The sequence below is a fragment of the Formica exsecta genome, unplaced genomic scaffold (genome assembly GCF_003651465.1).
Source record: "Formica exsecta isolate Colony F162 unplaced genomic scaffold, ASM365146v1 scaffold237, whole genome shotgun sequence".
NCBI lineage: Eukaryota > Metazoa > Arthropoda > Insecta > Hymenoptera > Formicidae > Formica > Formica exsecta.
In genome coordinates this window covers 1-18,976 of record NW_021849649.1, presented here as the reverse complement: position 1 = coordinate 18,976, position 18,976 = coordinate 1, and the positions used below count along the sequence as shown (strand labels likewise).

The 18,976-nt window shown below is 33.6% G+C and overlaps 1 protein-coding gene across 13 annotated transcripts; it reads right to left on the bottom strand.

Moving 5' to 3' along the window:
• Positions 1–182: 182 nt before the first annotated feature.
• Positions 183–18,966, bottom strand: LOC115235946 (cytosolic purine 5'-nucleotidase). 13 transcript variants are annotated; one of them, XM_029808085.1, is made up of 10 exons: positions 18,746–18,966; positions 15,675–15,796; positions 3,549–3,622; positions 3,248–3,461; positions 2,734–3,157; positions 2,069–2,225; positions 1,722–1,962; positions 1,395–1,632; positions 1,186–1,305; positions 183–1,030 (listed from the first exon to the last, which is right to left on the bottom strand). In XM_029808085.1, exons 1-10 carry the CDS (start codon positions 18,851–18,853, stop codon positions 863–865), a joined length of 1,866 nt encoding a protein of 621 aa, XP_029663945.1. In that variant the 5' UTR covers positions 18,854–18,966; the 3' UTR covers positions 183–862. The 13 variants fall into 13 exon arrangements, with proteins under 13 accessions (XP_029663945.1, XP_029663952.1, XP_029663943.1 ...); XM_029808092.1 differs by lacking the exon at positions 18,746–18,966 and adding an exon at positions 18,726–18,737; XM_029808083.1 differs by lacking the exon at positions 18,746–18,966 and adding an exon at positions 17,776–18,693.
• Between the last annotated feature and the right edge of the window lie 10 nt (positions 18,967–18,976).

Here is an 18,976-nt window from a genome sequence, read left to right as displayed (position 1 = left end):
ATACGTCCTATAACAGTTTACATCGTATACAAAGAGAAATAGAATATTGTCTTATTCTCTTTCAACATAAGGCCTATCTAATGTTTTCTACTACAAGTCGAATAATTAGTCAGTATTTATTATGAAGAATTAATTATAGCTAATACTTGTTAAGTATATGATTAATCATTTAACAATTAATTAATTTAAAGAATATGATCGTATATTTTCGTTCTGTACACACTAGTCTAAATTGCACAGTTTATTTGGGGTTTGCTGCATCTCGCGTTTATTTTATCTTTTTCACGTGTGTAGTTTCAAGATAAGCTTCTATTACATATAAAAAGAGCGGGCTAGTATACTCAATTTTAGAATAAGTTTAATATCATCAATGTTTCTTACTATATCAACACTTGTTTTAATATAATACTTCTTAGCCTTAATAATAAAATGTAAAGTTATTATACAGCATATACAATGCTAACAAAGTCTAATATTTATAGTGTAGTTCAATATCTGAATGTTTCATAATATGAGCATTGTGCGCTAATTGTCAACATGACTGTATTCCACAGCTCTACAAAGGTATTATATGTATTAAGAAATTTTTTTTTTCACATAATCTACATATATGAAATGAAATCTCATTTTTGCATTAACTTGTTCTTTGAAAAATATAAATTTTCGTATATACATATTTTTAAAACTAAATGTTAACACAGAGTGTGAATCATCATATATTGTACTATATAATTCTTTGAAACATAAGATATATCTTACTTAATAAGCTATATATTATGTTTTATTCGCAATTTATTTTTTAGTTGATTTCAGTTACGTGAGATGATAAAAGTAGCATCTGATTAAAAAATAAAATATTCCTTCAGTTGCAATTTGCGTCTCTTGTACACCTTTTCATATGATTAGCTTGTTTCTGTGAATCGCTATCTTCATCACTGCAATCCTCATCGTGCGTATGTGTGACATTACGCGGCGTTTCTGGTCTTGCATGTGGAATTTGACTATTAAAATGATCCACATACAAATTTTTCTGAATAAAAACACATTTAAAAAATTACATTTCGAGAATACATTATTAAGACACAATTAATCTGCACTGATCAATTAATGCATCAGTTATTTGTCATATGATAATGAGATATAAGTGAAATGAGATATAATGAGGTATAAGCACTAAATACTTACAGAAGAAGGTCGATTATGTTCTTCTTCCTCATCTGCCAATTTAAACGTTCTAGAACGGCTAATCATTGGCGTTTCCATGACAAATCTCTGTTCGTGTGCGACTGTACTTTCATGTGGCATCTAAAAGTATAATACATAAAATTTTTATAATTGTTTCTTATGTAGGATATAATTTGAGTAAAAATCGTATATCTAAGTTTACAACTTACCAGCATAGCAGGTGCTCTGAACATATACGAAAAGGGATAGTAAATCAGATTCAAGAAAGTCGCCGCGTATAGATCGGCGTACCTTACGACTTGACTGCTGAAAAACGTTTGTCTACTTCCACTGCGAAACAAGGAACCCATCATGCCATAAGCCAAGTCCATTTTGTGTGTGACATCTCTTATAGACGCGCGTAGTTTAGAGATATCTGGCTTTTCCTTTGTACTACTGTCTAAATTTCTGAACAAAGCATGATACACGACATTAATAAAAACATACAAGTATACGTTCTTATTCTGATAATATTTATGACCGATCGTGCTACTCACTTGTACATTTCTCCGAGCATAACGTCTAGACTTTGTAATTCAGCGAACAATTGACACTTATCAGTCCAAACATGCAATTCTTGAACCAATTCAGGGACTATTAAAAATGTCCTCCAGCCTCTTATTTTTTTACTTTTTAAAATATCGCCAAATATATGATCACCGACATATAACACATCCTTTCCTTTTGCACCAATAAATTCTGTAAACACGTCGCACGAACCTCCTGAATACACTTCCCCTGTTTTAAATAAAACCAACTTGATTACATAATAAAATTTTATTTATAGCCACAAATAAAAAAAAAGTTTCCTAAATTACGTTTATTGAATTGCTTGACACATTACCTGTGTGAAGTGGTCCTTTATGTGTACCAAGTTTTAAAGCGCCCGTGCTCGTGTTCACTTGTCGCAAAATTGTCCCTTCTCCGAAGAACAATGGCTTTCTGGCATCCACCACAATTGTATCAAAATATGTTTTCCAATTTCTATGCGGTTCATCAGGCTAGAATGAGAGAACATGTCAAAAATGCGTTTTTATTTTATACTTTACGAATAATAAAGAGTGTTTTGTCATTAGAAAAAGAGAGTGAAAAAATTTTGAAATTTGTATTGAAAAGATTAATTTTCAAATAAAAAGAGACCACATGAATCTATATAGAGATTTTATTTCAAAAACAGCTGTATATATATAAAAATAATTATAAAGACACAAAGTTTTGTTAGTTGATGTAAATTTACATTTAACTCTAGAATGACATTATTAATAACGGGATAATAAAGTATTAATGGATATATATATATATTAGACTAATACAAGGATTTGTTAAAAATTGGCTCGATTATCTGTACCTGCAGTATCGCGCGTTTCCATCACAAAATAAACTTTAATGTCACTCTAGGGTGAATGATCCTTTAAATTATTAACTTTTAACCATGCATACTTCATTAATTCGTATGAAACTAATTTAAAAAATGTAATAGAACATAAATAAGAGAAGGAAAAAACATACCCTTGCACCGTGTGGAAAATCGAACAAATAAGTCATAATTTTGTCCGTGAAAATATAATCACTGTTAGTTAATAAAAATACTTTTGCTCCGCTCTCTCGGATTCTCGTAAGGAACATGGGCAATCTTTCGTCCTTCTTTACGTATTCGTCCAAATTCTCAATTGTCTTTGTTTTCAGATTACCGTGAAGGTGTATCCAATCTACCGCGCTTCTGACATCCTGAAATATACTTTTGAAGCTCATAGTGAGCTCACCTTCTTTCACTCCAGTTTTTTCTCGGCTAAATTGCGGCGAGTTTGTGAAAAAATCTATCAGACAGGCTAGCAAATAGGTTTCCGGTAGATTGAACAAGGTATTGAGCACATAAACTCTGGACTCATCTAATTGTAGGAATTTGTTTGGATAAAGTTCATAGACCTGAGAGCTGAAACAAAACAAATCAAATAGAAAGTGAGGAATAAAAAAACACAAATTGTGCAAAAAAAGAGTAAAATATAATATTTTTATTTCTTACTGTTTTAAGAACTCGAAACCATGAACACAAACTAAGATATTGCCATAAGCATCCACTTTCAAAAGATTTCCGTACAAGGTATCAAACCATAATCCACGAACGGGAAAACTGGGATCGTATTCGAAGGCCTTGATTTCATGCGGATACCCCAAGGACACTAGACGATCCTTGAGCAGATTAAAACCCAATTGCTCGTACTGCGGTGACTTGTACTCTAAAATGTTTAGCACAATATAGCTTCTTGTTTACTTTTTAGCTTTCTTATTTTTTAAAAAAGATACATTTATCGTGAAATAACCACCTGCCAATGTGTAATCCATATCAAAGCCATAAAACTTGATATTCTCCAAATGAAGACTCCGATTGACGAAGATCCTGTAAGAATAAAATTTGTCGATTAAGAAACATCATAAATTAATTATATTGCACGCTGATTCCAAAAGTGCGTGATTAATTTAATATAATGAAGAGAATTTGGCGGGACCTATTGTGTGTGTGGCGACGATTTGTTGTGACAGAGCGAATTCTCTCAAAATCTTCCTGCTGATATAGAAACAGAAACCTTGTGGTAATATCGAAATCGGTTTTTACTACTTTTCTCTGCTATGAAAAGCACTCATTTTCTTATGATATTAACATTTAAGACACGGAAGATTACATATATTAAATTTAACAAATTGTGTAAGTATACTAACGAATTATTGGTCATTGATAACACAAATAATTGTTGATTTTTTCTTCCTTTTTTAATCTTTATAATAAATTTGTATTAACTACTACGCGCGCGCGCGCGCGCGTGTGTGTGGTGTGTGTGTGTGTGTGTGTGTGTGTGTGTGCCAAAGAAGGTCATATAATCCAAGGTTAAATATCTCTCTCTCTTTCTTTCTACACACACATACGCACATACTCGATATAATTCAATTCAATTCAATTTTCTCATAACATAGCAAGTAATGAAATAATGAGTCTTCAAATCACGATCGCAAAGGATTTATTTTAAACTTATTATTAATTTTAATTTAATCTTGACCTTTGAATTTTATATCTGATATTTCATTGTCCGTAATTAGAAGAAAAATTTAAGTCCAGTAAATTTGGTGTAGCATATATTAAACTAAACATTCCTTAATAAAATCAGGCATTTATCTTCCGCAAAAAATCCTGCTAAGAAAATTCACGCACATACAAAACTGCAGTAATTGTCCTCAATGTATAATGCTGCTATGAATTAATTATCTTGAAACGTGTAAGAGAGAGGGAGGGGAAGGGAGGGAGATAGGGGGAGGGAGGGAGGGACAGAGAGAGAGAGAGAGAGAGAGAGAGATGACAAAAAAAATGTGCTGCTTATTTATGTTCGAGGCATTTCGAAATGATGCATTTTAATATCGATACATGTTCTTAATCCAACTTTCAAATATATCAAAATCTTTAAGCACTAAACATGAATTTTACGACGATTTTTTTATAACATTAATTGCGATCACAAACATATGTATAAGGTCCAACACGGACAATTTTTTTCTCTATGCCATAACTCTGATCATAAATAATTGTTTACAATTCCCTGAATTTCTTTTTTTTTATCTTTAATCTTTATGGTGAAATAAAAAAAACTTGAAATTTTCAATAATGGAAAATTATATGTCGTCATAAACATAAGTCAGGCACGCATAGTAAAAATAATTATCAATTCACAAAAATATGGTTTAAAGAGACATTGAAGCAAAGTAAAAGAGAGAAAAATCGCCGAAGCAATTTGTATTAGCCAATTTTTTTCCTCGATTTCGTAATAATCGAATATTTTCTTCGTTAATTATTTTTTCCCAAATTTCTATAAATTTTCAATAAATAAAGTGAAGAAACGGACAACTTACTCATTCTGCACGCAATGTCGCGGATTCACAAAATTCGCAGTTGACGAGGCATCATCGTTCGTATTCTTCAGCCACATTTTTCGCGGAATATCAACTAATCATCGGTACCCTACGATCGATTTGCGTTCTTGTTATCCAGCCACAACACAGAGATGCATTATACAATAAAATCACTAAAGAAATCAATTGTATAATGTGAAATAAAACATGTCCAGCAGAAACTTGAAATTTTCAGTTTTTTAACAACACGCGATATACGCGATAAATGTAATATAACGATACGGAAAGTTGATAAAACCACCAAAGAGGAAACAAAACATCGTAACACTAGCTGATAAAATTATTTACATTATTGCTATGCACGCGGGCGCGTAAAAGAAAGGTATATTTCAAAGAAGGATGCATGTGTGTGCGGAAAATTTTTCCGCGACAAACTTTCTCGTGTCAGCGCATTACCTAGATCATTCTCTGAATCTGAATACGATCACCTATTACTGTCTAATAACACACTCACTAAATTGACTTGAAAACTTTCAATCCGGATTATCACGATATTAATGACAATACGGTAAAAGTAGCACGTCGGAAGGAATGACAGCGTGCGTGCTGTGCGTGAAAGGTGCTGCTTTGTTGAAAAAACGACGCTGATGCTGCCCGCTCAATGACCGTACGTCAACTGGTCTGTGGCGGGTCGCCGTTGCCGGAGTCGATTAATACGCAACGATGGGAGCTAATTCATCGTCTTCCGGACACAAATCTCCTCCGAATTCAACGTGCGATCGTGTGCACGAATGTTGTGCAAGCTTTACCAAGGGATTACCTACATTAGAACAAAATGTCTGCGTGTGTGTATATTTGACTGTATACGTATACAGGATGCGCTTCACCTCGTAATTACGACGAATCGCGTGCTATTATGTGTACGTAGTGATAATTGTCTTGGTGCATCAATGCCACGTTAAGTGATATAGAGTCTCTTTATCCGCGTTTTCCCTTTTTTTTTTTCCTCCGATACCTGAGAATATATATATATAATGAGAGATGGGCTTTTATCAATAGGCGATATTTGACGAATCTTGCAGAGAGCGATAACATGCGAAAACAGTGCACGCAAATCTGTCCAAGTGAATCATATCACCTTGTGCTTGGTACATGTATGAGAAGTTGGGCAGTCTAATATTAGATTTGCCCGAAATCGTCAATTTCGATTTTACATGCAACCTATATGTCGAACAAACTTAAAGTCGGACGATCAACTCGTTCAACAACCGAACGAAACGAGTACGCGATGAAAAATTATATCTACATATGTATAATTTTATATTATAATAATAATAATAAAAGTAATATATTATAAAATATCATAGCGTGTAGAAATGTGTATCATCGTGCAACATAACAAATATTTCTCTCAGACTTCAAAATATAGAAAAAGATATAAAAATACACAATTTATATACATAATACCGAAGAATGAACATGAAGAATTTTTTTTCGTAAAGTTATTTTCTTATAAGGTCATTAAAGTTTCTTTAGCAGAGCTATATTTTAATTTCTTGTACATTGCAACTAATATCGAGATAAAATCAATCGTGTATCATATCTACGTATATATATCTATTTATGTAGTGATATCGAGGTATTCCGCTAATCAATTTCACATACGTAATCTCACTGAAGCACTCGTTTAATTGTTCCTAGCATGACTTTTTTTATCGCGGGTTCCGATAATATAGATTTTTAGTTAAATCGGTCAGACTTTCTGCACAAGAAGATGCGTTCATATTGAAACGAAAATCACTGCACGTATCGAACTTTCACTGATCATTTATTCACGGTGTCTACAGTGCGGTGTCCACATTACATTTGCGTACAATCATATTTTGGCAATAATTTCCGAGCAATTTATTTATTTAACAATTAATGTCACATAATTTTAAACTCGAGAAATAGATATTCAATGGATATCATTTAATCAAACTTTTTTTTAAAAAAGCTTTAAGTGTTGAATTATTTCGGATCTCGATTTAATATAATGCATGTATGTTTATTTTTACTATTATTTATCAATTTTGCCTAACATAAATCGATCATTACTCGAACAATATCAGTTAAAACAATTAGATTGATAAAGTAAGTATACAGAGTGGCACTAATAACTTGTTATACGATGTGAATGAATTATGCATACGTTTATAATACGCGATTTCAATGTAAGAGAAAACGTTGTTCTACAAATATCGGTCAGTAACTTGAAACAAGTTGTGCTCATTGCATAAGTCTCGTCGCTTGTAAGTTCATAATGCAGTGGTTGATAAAGATGGCTATAACGAACGAATGACCACACGTACATTAACGTTTAAAAAAAAGATATCTTTTCAGCAGTAATAATCAAATTTTCGAAAAACAAATGTGAAAATATATGTTTAATTCGCAAAAAATATTAAATTCTTTATGTTGTGATATATGTATATATATATATATATCAGAGAGAGAGAGAAAATAACAGAAAATGTTAATTGAAAAATTGGCAATAATTTTAGCTATATCATTTCATAATATGTACGTATAAATCTACATTTAGATATAAAGATACATCTATTAAGAATTAATATAAACTGTTCAAATTGATAAAAGCAGCCTGCACAAATGTATTATTTCTTTCTTTTTTCAAATCATATCTGATAAGAAGATTGATAAGAGTTGCGCAATCATAGTATTTTTAATCTTTCAATGAGGGATTATTACTATATTGTTTTATATACGTTAATTGTTCTACAGAAAAAATCTTCCAATAAGAGAAACATTAGTCTTTATTATAGTGACGCATTCTTATGAGGCAATATGTTGTTTGGTTACATTGCAACGTCAGTTGTCGCTATCTGCTTACCGAAAGAAATTTGTTTGCGCAATTCAGGCTGGAAATTTTTAGTCATTTTATCGCAATAAACTCACAAACGCGTCTTGACAGTTCTTGGTCCAGCGGCAGTATTGAACGAGATTACGATAAACAGGCGATACAAAATGAGAGAAATGCCGATAATTTTTTTAAAAGTCAATCGTTATATGCAGTGTAATTAATTTCCTCGTTACATCATACATAAATACAAATTAATTAAATATATAAATTTATCCAGAAACTTGTTAATTTAAAGTATGTATAAATGTGTACGTATGTGTAAATTAATTTTTTTTGTTAATTTCAAATAATAGATTAATTTCATTACTAATTTAATGTTAATTCTGTACTAATATGTACTTTGTCAGAGAAACAAGAGAGAGAGAGAGATATATGAAGACTACTTTACTTTTGTTTATAAAAATATTTCTTTGAATATCTAATAAATGACCGAGAGTATCATGAGAATTATGAGCAACGTCGGAAATGAGATTACACGTAATGAAATAACTGCCAGTAGCATAATGAAATTCTACAAAAGATTGCTAACCACATTGTCGTCGTGTAAGGACAAACCCCTTCATTATCTAATAATACTATTGAGTTCTCGAATTTACCGCGATTAATCTATTCTCTCTAAGTTTTGATTCATTTCCTGCATGTGTGTGTATGTGTGTGTATACTATTATCTAAAAACTATAAAGCCAAATAAAAAGATTTATTTTATATCTTTCACTTGTTCGCTTTTCAAAGGATTTATTAAATATTTTTTATAAAGCTTTTTTATGCATAAAAACACTATGAAAATAAGACATACGATATATATGTACATATATGAGTAAAAACAAACAACTTTGTTTAACGAAAACACAAAATTAGATTTATTTAAATAAAAATTTCGTTAAAAAATAATCTTGTTCTTTTAAATAATAATTTCTTATTGCTATACATGAATTGTGCATATGTCAATAATAAAATCTGTAAAAAGCTCGATATACTAGTTTAAATGTCAAATTCGAAGTAATAAACGATAGATACATATCTCAGCTTTTGAATCCATATTACACAGTCTCGTTATCGTCCATGAGCACTGCAGATTATTAAGGTAAGCGCGCATTATTGGGAGATGTATTTTCAAAATAATTTTTTGATGCAAAAACAATACCGCAGCATGCCGACCATATATCTTTCTTCGTGCGAAGAAATTTTAATCCGATATATTGATGACAAGTGCGTCGATAACGCAAAACTAAACTTATATCTTTGACAGACAAGATTTTAGGAAACTTCCGTGACATACTGACATGGAGATAATTAATAAAACAAAAGTCATTATCTGTCTGTGAGTTATGTACAAGCTAAATGATTTGAATAGCATAAAAGGTAATCGTATTACAATATTACGTAATGCCGTTATCTAACAATAAGAAACGGTACCCTGGACGGAATGCGAAGTAAAATGGGTTAAAATTAGGTTTAAAACTCTACATTACTGACCCGGGGCCAAATTCTATAATTGGAATAAGGCGAAAGATTTGCGCGAGATGAATACCGGTCTTATACGTCGAATGCCGACTCTCGAGGCCGCTTTGTCACATATTAATAACACCACGTAAGTTTGTCCGCTTTTATCTCACTTAATGGAGAATCCTAGATTTACCTGTGGCCCAATTCACGTTTATCAGTGCGGGCGCCGTAAATGCCCTCGTTGTAGCTATCCAGATCTTGTTCGCTACGATCGTTCCTCGTCAGTCCTACGTTAAGGCCGAACATGGTACGATGAATCGATTCCTCGGGAAATACGTTCGAGTCATCCGGGAATCGCACTCTCGGTCCTACACCGTGAAATTCGAGTCGCCTTCGTTACAATTAAAGGGTTCGTAATAATTAAGTAAACCCGCTATTCATAAGATGCATATCTCTCTTCGTAATAGCAACAATCCTAACACAACGATAAAAATACTCTATTTTCGATGGACAAAAAAATGTGAGATAAAATCAGTTTAAGTTTACGTTACTTGGAACTACGTTACTTCTAATTTTCTATAATTGAGATAAAACGAAAGATTCGCGTTATGAGAAATCAACCATGTATCTCGTACTTACTTGGGATTCAAATTAAATTTTACACATTATGGACTTGTCCCATTGCAATGAACTCTTCAATTCGCTTCCGAAAAAACGCGATTTAAATGAAAATAATCATTTTGCATATCGACAATTAGCAAGATATCTCTTTACACGTGGCTTATCATTTTAAGCGTTCTTCCTATCTCATGTCAGAGCATGCTATGTTTCGCAGCGCAAACTCAAAGTCCGATTGCATCGACTTGTTGAGAGACAGATTAGCGCGATAATACGCATTAAATTATCATTCTTCTTTTATATTTACATCTTTATATTAGATCTATATATTTATCTACACACAATTAGATTGATTTGTCATAATTTTTAATGATATTAGAAATATATAAATATATTAACGCTAGAATATAAACGAGAGAGAGAGACACACATACATATCTAGCTTATTGGTTAGATTGACTAGAAAATAACATGTAGAATAGTCTGAGTTTTGTGACTAGGCATAAACCAGTTATCATTTACTAATATCCGTTTGGCCTGATTAGTTTCTGGCTATTTTTTAACCAGAAAGTACTTTTTTAACAATTTTAGTTATTAAAAAATAAAATTATCTGTATACTCTTTGATTAGTAGCTAGCCAAGCCATCTAAATATAATTTTATTAAAACAGAATTTTTTATCCAGTTATTGGGCAGTTGCTGTTCAGTAAATTTAAAAAAAAAAAAGTAAAAAATGTTTTCGACTATTCCGTTTTATCTTTTTTATACTGTACGAGAGAAAATAAAAATTTACACCGAATCACGCGTCTTTCTCTGTCACGATATTTTATCACCACTTTCTGATATTAATTAAAAACGCACGAAAATATATCAAGCAAGTAATTAGTGGTTAAAATTATTAATTTGGCCATTCTAAGTTATCGTTTAACTTAAAACTCAAAAGATGTCTAGATAACAAAAAAATGCGACTTTTATATACGTGTATATAACAGCATTTGAAAAAAAAAAAAAAGATAATTACCTATAATGATATCCGCTGGCGTGATGACCACGCCGACATTTTGATGACTCATAGCGAATTAATGACGGTGCGAATCGCCGATTTCCGAAAGCTCAAACAAATGCGATGTGTCGCGAAAACTGATCGCTGATCGCGTATTTTCCTTAACTCTGCGTCCATGCAAGTGGCAATGCCATAATGACGGGACGGAACAACTTTCGGTCGTGGCGCGTCAAACACGATTCTTTCTCTTATTCTCTCTCTATCTATTTCTCTCCCTGACACAGCAAAGCGATAAGGACGCATCAGATCAACCGCAGGGGTCATTCACGGGTACGATAACGATGAAAAAGGAAAAGACTGCGACATACGTGATACCCCCCACGTTTTTATACAGAACATCAAGTCGGACAGATTTTTTCAGATTAAAAGAGATTATGTATAGCGGGAGTGAAATCAAAAATAGATTTCCTGTAACAAACATTACAGATGCGTTTTGCTATCTTCGGCCTTGAAAAACTAAAAAGAAATATTTCAAAGTTGGCTACAGACATAAGTGTATAGATGTGTAATTTAAAATGTGGGATGTAAAATCTTGTGCCCTCGGCAAAAGATAATGTGATAATATACATGTATCGTCCGCGTTATTTTCATTAATTGTACGTATATTATTTCGAAATTCATTAATTTCTTGTAAATTTCCATAACTTTTACCACTTTTTTCACCAATCATTATTGAACAAAAAAATTGAATTTAGTATAGTAATTTATTTTTGTCTAGGTTTCACATAAAGAAGGCTGTGAATACTGCATCTTAAAAATTATCTGCTTTTTAATTATTAAAAAAATGTATTTTTTTGTATGCTTTTCCTCCAAATAGATATTTATTTGAGAGTGTAGTATTTTTAGCCAAGATTTTTTTATCTTTCTTACAATTATGTTTATGTATCAAATCTATATTTCACTGTGTGATATTAGATATTAGCGTAGAGTATAAACATATATATGAGGAGATGCGTCAAATATATTTTTACAATCCTGAAATATATCGCGGCCAAAGTGTATCATTTAAACGAGTTATTTTCGTACGATACATATGAATTCACTTTTGAAAATGCGTGGGATTGATATTTTAATCCGCAAATATTTCAGAAGCTGGTTTATCATAGATAATATAATCTACTCTTTTCTGGCATTTTCTCAAGTATTAATCAAAATTTGATCGAAAATAATTTAAAATCTTATTGACTACTTAAAAAACGTTAGTCGATAAAAGGGTAAATGTTCGGATTAACTTACACCTCACGGATCATTATCATTTTTAGAGGGTACATTCCTAAGTAATACACGCTTCGAATTTTGTGGCGCTCTCTTCTGGTTCCAGAGATATGCGATTTTGAAGTATCATAATTTTCGTATTATTTGTATCATTTTTTCGTTATATTCTACTTGAGTGTTTATATTTTTTTGTTTACATTTGCTCGTTATTGCGTCAATGTCAGTACGCTTCTGGATTTCTGTTTAATTTCGCTAAGAATTTCTTTTTGTTTATATTTAGTTGTCGATATAATTTAATAAGATATAAACAATTTTATACTGCTTTGTTTTGTAATATTTTTCTTATTTTGCCTGAATACTTCTACTATTAAAAAAAATATATATATTTATTATTATATATAAAAATAACTTATTATATATAAAAATAAATTATTATATATAAAAGTAAATCTTTAAATAAACGCGTGAGCGGGAGAGGGGCTCCACCTTTCCCTCTGCATCCCCATCCCGAAATAATCTAATCTAACCCAAACCATGTCCCAGGGATGAATTATTTCTTAAAATAATAAAAATTCACTCCACGACCATGGGTTGGGTTGGGTTAGATTTTTTCGGGGTGAGGATGTTGCCGCCCACGCGTTTACTTTATAATAAACTTGAACTATATCAAGGACAAGGTCGAGGTCAAGGTTGGGGTTAAAACCCATTTTCTTAAAATGTTTTTTTTACAATATTTCAAAATCACATATCTCTGGAACCAGAAGAGAGTGCGACAAAATTCAAAGCGTGTATTACTTAGGAATGTACTCTCTACAATATATGTAAAAATGTGAACGATCCGTGAGATGTAAGTTAATCCGAATTAATATTTACCGATAAAAGTTTCGATCGAACATATATAAAGCTTTTGAATCTGCTTTTATCTCGATCACACACATTCTGACATTTTTAAAAAATATTTCATTATCGGAAACAAAGTTGTTACGTCATATATGTATGTATGCTTTTACATCTAAAGCATTCCTAGATGGAGCGTATCATAAATTATAAATATTTGCGCGCGTGTAAGAAAATTCAAAACTATCTATTCTCTTTACCGGTTATAGGTACTACTGTTAACTGTTATTCTGTTATCTACTTTTTAATCTTATATATAGTTTTTTTTTTTAATGCATTAAACGCTATTAAAAATTGGTAGGCACAATTTTGCCCTGCGCGAGTCATGATATAAAAGTATGTATCTAGATATTCATTTTCCTCAAAATGTAATGAATATTTTAAATAAACATCTCGATACGTTTATCCTAACAATGTCCATTTTTCGACGTCAAGGTAAAAATATGTATTACACAGACGTGAAAAAACACACACATGTGCACACTAACCTTTGGCTGGCTTGCCGGTACCACTTTTTGTTACCACTCGGATCATTATCGTGTTGCGGTGTATCAGGCCGAGTGTTCTCCTGATCTCCATGTGCATTACAATTTTCAAGCTCCATGATTAGCTGTAAACAAATTTACAACATTCAATTTATATATAATCTCATTCGAGATAAAATTTTTCTCTAAATATATTTAATACTGTCTTGGAAAAAAATGGAATTATTAAAAGATTTATCATAAATATTTAACATTAATAAAACTCTCCAAGTAAATGACGATAATATAAAAATTTGTTCATTATAATTGATTTACGCAGATGCGCAAATACATCTGCGTTGTCATACGTAAAAATTTAATTTTTATAAGATGATACAAACAATACTTTGGTGTAAATGTCACTCGTAAAGATAGTAAAGCAAACAGAAAAAAAAGATTCGACAAATGTCAATGTCTTTCCGGTCCGTCCCGAGCCCGAGTCCCGAGTAAATAAATATAAAAATTATTTTCGCGTATCTACAACAACGAAATGCGAACAAGAATGCACAATTGTATTCGTTCTTTTACGATCCATAATTAACAGAGATGTTACAGTGCGTTAATGTCCGCGGCGTTATCATTTTTGTAGTCTCTTATCATTGTTGAAACTTAAATTAATCCCTTCTTCAACGTACTATCGTTAACTCATTGTTCGCGCGTTATTGTTATTCTTTTTACGCGAGAAACGTGAAAAGAAGGTAAACAACTCGTGTTCGTGCTCATTTGATGTAATAATAATCGTCAACATAATGTAGACGTACAACGCGAAAATAAAATCAACTTTCATTCTCGTACCTTTCTGGCAAGTATCTTTTATCGCACGCTTTTATGATGAACGTCATAAAAACTAATGATTCTCAAAACTGTTCGACATCGACAATTATATATAAAAATAACTTATTATATATAAAAATAAATTATTATATATAAAAGTAAATCTTTAAATAAACGCGTGAGCGGGAGAGGGGCTCCACCTTTCCCTCTGCATCCCCATCCCGAAATAATCTAATCTAACCCAAGCCATGTCCCAGGGATGAATTATTTCTTAAAATAATAAAAATTCACTCCACGACCATGGGTTGGGTTGGGTTAGATTTTTTCGGGGTGAGGATGTTGCCGCCCACGCGTTTACTTTATAATAAACTTGAACTATATCAAGGACAAGGTCGAGGTCAAGGTTGGGGTTAAAACCCATTTTCTTAAAATGTTTTTTTTACAATATTTCAAAATCACATATCTCTGGAACCAGAAGAGAGTGCGACAAAATTCAAAGCGTGTATTACTTAGGAATGTACTCTCTACAATATATGTAAAAATGTGAACGATCCGTGAGATGTAAGTTAATCCGAATTAATATTTACCGATAAAAGTTTCGATCGAACATATATAAAGCTTTTGAATCTGCTTTTATCTCGATCACACACATTCTGACATTTTTAAAAAATATTTCATTATCGGAAACAAAGTTGTTACGTCATATATGTATGTATGCTTTTACATCTAAAGCATTCCTAGATGGAGCGTATCATAAATTATAAATATTTGCGCGCGTGTAAGAAAATTCAAAACTATCTATTCTCTTTACCGGTTATAGGTACTACTGTTAACTGTTATTCTGTTATCTACTTTTTAATCTTATATATAGTTTTTTTTTAATGCATTAAACGCTATTAAAAATTGGTAGGCACAATTTTGCCCTGCGCGAGTCATGATATAAAAGTATGTATCTAGATATTCATTTTCCTCAAAATGTAATGAATATTTTAAATAAACATCTCGATACGTTTATCCTAACAATGTCCATTTTTCGACGTCAAGGTAAAAATATGTATTACACAGACGTGAAAAAACACACACATGTGCACACTAACCTTTGGCTGGCTTGCCGGTACCACTTTTTGTTACCACTCGGATCATTATCGTGTTGCGGTGTATCAGGCCGAGTGTTCTCCTGATCTCCATGTGCATTACAATTTTCAAGCTCCATGATTAGCTGTAAACAAATTTACAACATTCAATTTATATATAATCTCATTCGAGATAAAATTTTTCTCTAAATATATTTAATACTGTCTTGGAAAAAAATGGAATTATTAAAAGATTTATCATAAATATTTAACATTAATAAAACTCTCCAAGTAAATGACGATAATATAAAAATTTGTTCATTATAATTGATTTACGCAGATGCAGATTAGGTTAGGTGCAGGTATGTATTAATATTATTAATGAAAAATCTGCCGCATTAACTGCATAACGATAGTTATATGCTGTCCATTGATAAACTTTGCGCGTCTGCTTTGAATAAAATACATCTGCGTTGTCATACGTAAAAATTTAATTTTTATAAGATGATACAAACAATACTTTGGTGTAAATGTCACTCGTAAAGATAGTAAAGCAAACAGAAAAAAAAGATTCGACAAATGTCAATGTCTTTCCGGTCCGTCCCGAGCCCGAGTCCCGAGTAAATAAATATAAAAATTATTTTCGCGTATCTACAACAACGAAATGCGAACAAGAATGCACAATTGTATTCGTTCTTTTACGATCCATAATTAACAGAGATGTTACAGTGCGTTAATGTCCGCGGCGTTATCATTTTTGTAGTCTCTTATCATTGTTGAAACTTAAATTAATCCCTTCTTCAACGTACTATCGTTAACTCATTGTTCGCGCGTTATTGTTATTCTTTTTACGCGAGAAACGTGAAAAGAAGGTAAACAACTCGTGTTCGTGCTCATTTGATGTAATAATAATCGTCAACATAATGTAGACGTACAACGCGAAAATAAAATCAACTTTCATTCTCGTACCTTTCTGGCAAGTATCTTTTATCGCACGCTTTTATGATGAACGTCATAAAAACTAATGATTCTCAAAACTGTTCGACATCGACACTGTTATTTGTCATCTAAAAATTTAACAGATCTTTGTACCCTCACCACCGCCTCGTGCGACGTGCGACGTGCGACGTGCGATGCAGATTGCAGATTCGCTATTCACTGCAATTCACTACATACTGAGGTCAATTCACTGAACTGTAATAAATTCGGACGCAGGTATACCAATCGGTCATAGTAAAAAGTCTCTAAAATGTATTTGACACGCGCAGCTCAATTCGGGCGAAAAGAAAAATCGAGTGACATTTGTACAATGGGAAAAAAAACTAATTATGACGATATGATGGGAATAGAGTTGATAATTTGTGAGATATGTATGTATATATGTACGTGGCGATCACAGTCCGTTCGCAAATGCAATCTAAGAAAAATTTCAGAGTTTGATTGACCAATCGGAGCAAGGAGATCTTCTCCTCCTTCGTCTCCCGATTAGTTAATCGATCGATTCGAAACCTTTCCAGCATCAAATGGAACACACTCCAAGTCAAGGATACCGATCAGTGTTGCCAATAGATGCATATTATTATATACATATACGATATACGCTGTATAATAATTAATATAGAGGACGATATGATAAATCGCACACAGACAAAGATCGATTCTAGAAAATTATTAAAATTTGTTACAGTATTTACCTTTCATACATTCTTGTATAATTATAGTGTATGTAATCTCTCAAATCTGGCTACAAATATAAATTATATATATCCTATCGTAAAAAAATCGATAAAAAAATTATTTCCCTCTCTTTATATATATATATATTCTTAAAAAAAAAATTAAAGTTTATAATGCAAAGTTGTTTCTAAAAATAATGGAGAAAACTTAGCGTTAGACGATGAAATGAAAGCGGACCGATAAAAAAGGTTAGAGAAGGGCGTTGAATGTTGATCGAATCGCTTTTACTTGGAGCTTGCGTGGCGTACAAAGGACGTGCGATACGTGACGAATGGGATAGAAGAAGATGTAAAGTCGATATCGTGTATCTCGTATAGAGAGAGAATCGTAATATATAATATATATATGTGTGTGTGTGCGCGTGTGTTGTATACAATATAATATGCACCTGTCGGATAGTCGAGGCGCGAATAACACGCGAAGCACCCTGACCTGTAAGATCGACGAGGGCGGCGTCGTCAGCGGCTGCGATAGCGGACGAGCTTGTCCGTAGCGCCGTAGACCCGTCCCCGTTGCTTCGTTGTCGGAATCGGTGAAACGACGATATCCACGGAATAGTAGGAGTAGGAGGAGAAGGAGGTAAAAGCCTGTACTTTGCGATTCTCGCGAGTCTCCACCACGCGTACGCGTTCTTCATCCTCGTCGTGCACGTCGACGACGACGGCAACGGCAGTTCTGTCGGATAATCGAGGGGAACATACGGAGGCGGACGGCGGACGTGTCGCCGTTCAACAATTACGTCTCGCTCGGTCATCGGTATTGCGTAAAATTAATCCGATTTAGTTGGTGACCTCGCGGATGCGACACGACGTAACCTACAAATTGCAAAGTATCGTATATCGTATGTACGTACGTACGTACGTACATCGCGGATTTCCCCCTCCCCTGTATTTGGCTCCGACGACAAGTTGAGCGTCGTTGCATCGCGCGAGATTGTCTTTCTGGTAGATCGACACACTAGTAATTTCTCCCGTTGTCTAGCTTTAAGTTCTAGTACGGTATTTCGGCGAGAAACAGTGATACGCATTTCTGTGCGTGTTGCGTGCATATCGGTTATCGGTGCGTATCGCGATCGCGTCGCGCTGCTCGCTACTCGCTGCCGAGAAGAATGCGACGCGTCCTGTCGTGTGACCCAATCCACTTTTGATTTGCGTGCCGCGTGCCACTCGGCACGCAGAGTCTCCGATCTCCGAGAGATCTCTCAACTCCAAACATGTATCTACGGTGATATTCGGGGCTTTCCTCCAGCAGTGTATTCGTTATCAGTGAGGAGCGGTTCCGGGTATCGCGTGCGCGCGCGCGCGCGCGCGCGTGTCACCTCGCTTCACCTCGTCTCACCTCGTCTCGCCTCGCCTCACCTCGTCTCGCCTCGCCTCGCCTCGCCTCGCTTCGTCCACTGCGTCTCGAACTCGAACGGGTATGGAATTTTGCGCGACGACAATCCAATAAACTTGGCACGTCGACATAACCTTTAAGCCGCGACGACCGTGATATACTGTCGCTTTCTCGATTCTCTCACACAATTGTTCACGTTAATCGACAGATTGGTAGATTGGCACAGGCTGTCACGCCACGCGATCGCGATCGCG